The 7,084-nt window shown below is 31.1% G+C and overlaps 1 protein-coding gene across 1 annotated transcript; it reads left to right on the top strand.

The window, feature by feature from the left end:
• The first annotated feature begins 288 nt into the window (after positions 1–288).
• On the top strand, positions 289–6,204 carry LOC130945314 (uncharacterized). Its single transcript, XM_057874045.1, has 8 exons — positions 289–633; positions 851–1,014; positions 1,285–1,408; positions 4,619–4,866; positions 5,124–5,382; positions 5,485–5,664; positions 5,777–5,932; positions 6,040–6,204. The coding sequence occupies exons 1-8, from the start codon at positions 289–291 to the stop codon at positions 6,202–6,204; spliced, it is 1,641 nt and encodes a 546-aa protein (XP_057730028.1).
• Positions 6,205–7,084: the final 880 nt, after the last annotated feature.

Below are 7,084 nucleotides of genomic sequence, written 5' to 3'. Positions count from 1 at the left end.
CAAGATCATATGTAGTAAAATGAGCCTTTGGTTCCTGATAATCAGTAGATGGGAGATTCGATTGATGCTCCAATTGATGATGTTGCTGATAATCAACCTGAGCTACCTGAAGATCTACCAGGTTTTCATCCTAGAAGTTTTACAAGAGAATGACGACCTTCAACGAGGTATCCTTCTAATGAGTATGTGACATTTACTGATGGGTATGTGACCTTGACTGGTGGGGAAGAACCTGAAAGTTATGAGGAAGCTATGTAAGGCGATGACAATAAAAAATGGTATGATCGAATGCAAGATGAAATGAAATCCTTGCATAATAGTCAGACATTTGAACTTGTGAAGTTGCCAAAAGAGAAGAAAGCTTTGCAGAACAGGTGGAATAGGTTGAAGCATGAAGAAACTTCTCAGTCTCCAAGGTACAAGGCTAGATTGGTGGTCAAGGACTATAGGCAGAAAAAGGGAGTTGACTATGATAAAAAAATTTCACTGGTTATGAAAAGATCTTCTATTAGGAATGTTTTGAGTTTGACTGCAAGTCTTGATTTAGAAATAGAGCAGATGGATATGAAAACTGCTTTCCTTCATGGTGATTTTAAGGATGAAATTTATATGGAACAACCTGAAGATTTTTTGGTAAAAGGCAAAGAGAATCATATTTTCAAACTAAAGAAGGGCTTGTATGGCTTGAAGCAAGCTCCAAAACAATAGTACAAGAAGTTCCGAGTTTGTTAAGGTAGAACAAGGCTACAAGAAGACTAATTTTGATCATTGTATATTTGTTAAACAATTTACTAGTAATGATTTTATTATCCTTTTGATATATGTTGGTTACATGCTTATTGTTGGTCAGAATGCTTCTAGGATTGACATGTTGAAGAAGCAACTTGAGATGTCATTTTCAATGAAGGACCTTGGATCGGCAAAAGAGATTCTTGGTATAAGAATCGAGCATGATAGAAAGGAGAAGAAAATTTGGTTGTCACAGGAGAAATACATAAAGACAATGTTGCACAGGTTCCAAATGGAGAAAGCAAAGGCCGTTAGTACTCCTCTTGCTACACACTTCAAATTGAGTCACAACTAAAGTCCATCAAGTGAAAAGAAGAAAGACACGAAAAAAGTTTCATATGCATCAGCCATGGGTAGTTTAATATACGCTATGGTGTGCACAAGGCCGGATATAGCTCATGTTATTGGTTGTGTCAGCCGTTTTGTTTCAAACCCAAGAAGAAAGCATTGAAATACTATAAAATGGATAGTGAGATATCTTCGTGGTACTTCTAGCATGAAGTTGTGTTATGAAAGTGAGAAGCCTATTCTAGTTGGTTACACTGACTCAGACATGACAGGAGATATTGATTCTAAAAGGTTCATTTCAGGCTTCTTGATCAACTTTGTGGGTGGAGCTGTATCTTGGCAATCTAGATTGTAAAAATGTGTTGCTTTATCTACTACTGAGGCCGAGTTTATTGCCATTACCTGCAAGGAGATACTTTGAATGAAGAAATTCTTAAAAGAACTCAGGTTTACTCAAGAGAGGTATGTGTTATTTTGTGATAATCAAAGTGCTATGCATTTTAGTAAAAATTCTACTTTTTATTCTTGATCCAAACATACTGATGTAAGGTATCATTGGATATGTGATATTTTGGATGCTGAGTTGTTGGAACTTGAAAAGATTCAAACTGATGAGAATGGTTTATGATGACCAAGGCTCCCTTTCTATGTGAAAAAAAGCTCAAATATTGGTATCTATGCCCATGAATAGTTGAAGTTGCTGAGGATGTGCTAGGGTTGTTGAGAGAGGTCTCATTTGTAAGAGAACACCAAATACCAGAGAGAAGAAAAGAGAGAAAGTTATTTTCACACATATACAAAGTTGTTTTTGTAAATTAGTTGCTGCGAATTCGTTAACTGTTGGATCAATCTCAAATTTGAACAGTGTGTTCTAAACACCTGGTTCTTTGTTTTCACTCTTTGGATATTCAATTTAATTCTCGTAGATAGAGATATTGGCCACGCACAACAACTCTATTTTTTGTGGTATTTTCATCTTCTTGTTCTTGTTTTGTAAGTTTTGATGCTTGGGTTGTTTGACTTATTATATGAATGTTTTGTGCAGTAATTTGTGACTCTCTTGTATCCTATTTTTCATCATAGTAAAACTATTTCCTGATATTGGTGACTTATGATTTTTACTTCTCATATTGAGGAGGTTTTCGACGTTAAAAATCTTGGTGCGTTAACTTGTCTCTATTTTTTTGTTTGTGTGATTTTTTTGTTGCTATTAGATATTATTGTCCTACTGTTATTACTTATTGTGAGTGAGTATTGTTGCTCCTCTAATTTTATAAATAAAAAATTATGTTTTATTCCTATCATAAAGCAACATTTCTTTCTTGTTAGGACGTGACATCTGGGGCAACTAGCATCATTAGTAAACCCCCTTCTTTATCTTCTAAAATTTGTGAGTAGGGCTTTATGCATAATAAGCTAATAGATGTTTTAATTCTCTGAAATTTTTTTAGCTTTCAAATATTCTTAAAGTAGTTGCTAGAAGCATCGTCATTATCATAGAATTCTTCATACGCTGATTTGATAAAAAAATATTCATTTGGTTCGGGTGGTCAAGCTGTAGAGCCAACTTTTCTTTGATGGGCTTTCATAAGACAAATGATGTCCAAAACATCTTTTGAAAGCATTTGATGTAGCTTCTCCCACCTCCAATTACCGTTTTTGTCAGCAAAGATACTAACTTTGTCTTTAAAGATGTCTGCTGCAAGGTTTCCATGGCAAAGCTCTTAAGAGACTCAATTCCTGAAACTCAATGATCTTCGCAAAAGTGAGAAACAATTAGCCTTTTAATAAACTTTAGGAATAGTATCCAACTACATTTCGATCTCTCATCTTGACCCATAAAGAATCTGTATTTATAATTAAGTTCCAAGTCAGTTTCATGAGAAACAAGTTGGTAATTTCTTGAGCTTTCCTAAGGCCGAGACCTCCTCTATGTATTTTATAAAAAATAAAAACATCTTAAATTTGATAGGTTATTATTTATCAATAATAAAAATAACTAAAATTGTTGATTTATATCTTGTAAAATAAAATAATAAATAATAAATTAGTACCAATTCGTTAATTATAAATATTATGTATTTAAAATTAGAGATGTTATATATGTATGAAATTATAAATATTAAATTAAAAAATTTTAATTTTTATTATACAATTTATATTATTACAAATCAACTATTATAAAATAAAACGTGAAAAATAAAATATGAACGAAAACTAAGGAACAAATTTTTAAAAGTATTTATTAATTCATCAATAAATAAGCATATATTGAATATAGAAATAATAAAATAATTAAAATTATGATTCATTAATGTATGTATGAGATATTAAAATATACAAGAAGACACATAATTTAGAATTTAGTAATATTAATTGTAAAAAATTATTAATTATGAAACTTATATATACAAAATTATGAATGTTATATGTACTTAATTATAGATGTTATGTGTATGAATTTATGATTATTAGGAGTATACTTATCAATTAAATAAATTAAAAATTTGGCATTTTTTTAAAATTTAATTATAGTAAAATTTAAAAATAATATATTTTATATGTAATTAAATATTAAATTCGTTTATAAATAAATACACATGAATGTTATTTTAAAAATATTAAATTGCTTTATAAGTATATCTCGTTAGAGTTTATGTGAATTTCTGGGCTCTTAGAAATTGGTTGACTAAGAATATTTTCATCAGGTGAGTTCAATAAATGTTTAAAATTTTTAATTCCTTCATGCATAGGCTTTATATTTAAGTCGAATATAAATGCCATAACATAGAAAAAGAAACTGAATTGATTGATACTTGACAAGAGTTGAAACACAGAATAAAGATTAAAAAATATATAAATTCACGAACAAGCAACGTTTGCTAAAAGAAATATAATACGAAAATTGAGATGTATGAAAACATTTCTTTAGGAAAAAAAATCTTATATTCTTTTAATTTGGAGTTTTAGTTTAAATATTGTTTTGGAAATAGCATCAACAATGAACATATAATCATATATACAAGTGATTAAATAATAAACAAAGAATGTGCTTTTATTACTAATTTACTATAATGCAAATTAAATACCATAAATGAGTATTCAGAAGAAATTAATGTATACACATTAAAAAGGAATAAACTAATATAAATGGCAATGATACCAATAATACCATATTGTTTTCATTTAGTAAAAAAAGCACACGAGAAATTATAATATTCATGTACTAAAATCATATAAGTGAAGTGAAAAATAGAAGGTTTTGGCAATTTTTTGCTGAATATTTTTTGTTTTCCAAACATTTTCGGATTAGCCAAACCCAAACCTCTGACCCCTTCTTTCGCCATGTATCTCTCTAGGTTCCAAACATAACTTATGATAGCAAATTAATTGTTCTATATTCTTCATGGAGATCTTAGATGGAAACCAAAGTAAGCTTCAGCGAGATCTCTCTTGATATTGTTTTTATCTTCTAAGCCAAGCCATGCTGATCATATACATAACTACGTAATTCTTGGAAAATAACACTCTGATCTTGTGCATATTATTACAGGACCCTCTAGATGTAAAGTCATCCAAGAAATTCCCGTTAGCTTCAAGGTTAGTAGTTTTAGCTTTCTCTGTGATTTGTGGAGTATACATATTTTCGATTTGTTCAGAGCAAGTAGGTGTAAACACACATTCCAAGCTCGTAGACGTCAAAGTCTTCAAACAGCAATGTCCTCCTCCTCCTGTGGAACAATGGGAACTGCCCTACTTGAATTATCCAGACCCACAAACCTTCAACAGGTAAACTAAACATTTATATCAAGCATGTTATGTTTACACAAAAAAGCAGTCACCAAATCCGTTATCGGCATTTTATAAAATACACATCGATAAAAATATGAGAAACAAAACATGTATATACAAATATATAGTGATTGATTTGGTACCTGATTTTTAGCGTAAATATTGCATTGTTGGTTACCTATACTTTTCCATATATATATATAAACACATTTCTTGAGTTATTTATATAAATGATTTATTGGTTTTATGCTTAGAGAGGAGTGTGCCTGCAATCCTGTTCGGTTATTTTGCATTGTGTCAATGCAAAGATCTGGGAGCGGTTGGTTTGAGACACTTTTGAACAGTCATATGAATGTTAGCTCCAATGGAGAAATATTTTCGGTTGTTAAAAGAAGGGAGAATGTCTCTTCAATTTTGATGACATTGGATAAAGTGTATAATCTTGACTGGTTCACAAGTGCTTCAAAGAATGAATGCTCTGCCGCTGTTGGCTTCAAATGGATGCTTAATCAGGTACCTACCATAAATAACACCAAGCCATGTTAAGAAATTAATTAACTAGAACTGTATAAGATGCTGTGATGAGATTCTCAAGAGTGATTAAATATACTGTAGGGGTTGACAAGGCATCATGAAGAAATAGTAAAATATTTTGAAAGGAGAAATGTATCTGTAATATTTCTATTCAGAAGAAATTTTCTTCGCAGAATGGTATCTGTGTTGGCAAATATTTATGACAAGGAGGTCAAGTTACTGAACGGAACACATAAGTCTCACGTGCATTCCACTACGGAGGTTCCTTTCATTTCGTTTAATTAATTTTCTACTCTATGTACGTAGGTAATGTAGTTATAATTATTATTGTTGTTGATTCATTTCAAAATGTATGTATCTGATTGTTGTGCAGGCGAATATTCTTGCACAGTATAGGCCACGACTCAATGTTACGCTAATGATATCAGAGCTAAAGCTAACTGAGGAGACAACTCAAAATGCCTTGGTATACTTCAAGAACATTCGCCATATTGTTCTCTACTATGAGGATCTTCTCAACAATCGAACTGTAAGCCTATCTTCTCAATATGTTATGGGAAAGGTTATAAGGTGTTTCAGGAATATATGTGCATCTGTTTTGATCTTTCTGTACAAATTTGGATATTTTACCTGCAGAAAATCTTGGATGTTCAAGAATTTTTAAGGGTGCCGTACAGAGATCTACAGAGCCATCAAGTGAGGATACACACTGCTCCGCTATCAATGCAGATTGAAAACTGGGAAGAAGTGCAAAAAGCACTGAATGGAACGCCGTATCAGAAATTTCTATATTCAGACTAATTTATATTGTAACACATTTTCTCATAAGTCTAGTAGAGCAACATTTGATTCTCTTTTTATATATACCTTAGCTTGTACATAACTTTATCATGATTAGCAGGCATAAGATTGTTACAGACAATATAGAGTTGCATCTTGGAAAACCCGGATAGGCCTAATAGATGAAAAGAAATCAATTTTTTTCCCTTAACAAAGAATCGTATCAACATGAAATTAAATAAATAAATAAATAAAGCATATATCACTCTTCTAATTATACGAGTGTGATCAAATACTGCCAAAATATAAGAGAATTTAGTGCCAAAATATGACAAGAATTTGTCGTATTTGTTGCGTATTCTTTTATCAATCATATTAGATGTATATAAAAAATTAGGTACCAAATTAGTTATCAATATCTTGGTCCCTTCTCTTCTCTCGCATCATAAATATTCTTTAGTTTTGTCGGAATAAATATATCTTTGAAGAGGATCGATCCATACCATAGGGTGCTGTCCATTTGGCTGCTCTTGGTTAGCTCAAGATTATGTTGCTGCCAGTCTTAGTTATTAGAATGAGGAGAAATGTTGGCTCTTTTAGGTAGTGTTTGAAAGAGAGATACAGACTAAAAGACAGATATTGAAATAAATTTTAGTATTGTGTTTGGTGTAATATGGGAGACAGAAATTGAAATAAGAATGAAGCTCTAATTTAATTTATATAAAGAATAAAATTAGAATTAATTAATTAAAATAGGAGTATTTTAGGTATAAAATGTTATTAGAGTTTTAGTCTCTGTCTCCAAAAATTTAATTTTCTAGTGTCTCCACTTTTTGAAAATACTGAAATGTTGAAATTTTGGAGACCGAGACTAAAATTTTAGTACCAATCTTTAGACCAA

This window comes from Arachis stenosperma, chromosome 8 (genome assembly GCF_014773155.1).
Source record: "Arachis stenosperma cultivar V10309 chromosome 8, arast.V10309.gnm1.PFL2, whole genome shotgun sequence".
Taxonomy (NCBI): domain Eukaryota; kingdom Viridiplantae; phylum Streptophyta; class Magnoliopsida; order Fabales; family Fabaceae; genus Arachis; species Arachis stenosperma.
This window is presented reverse-complemented; position numbering and strand designations above follow the sequence as displayed.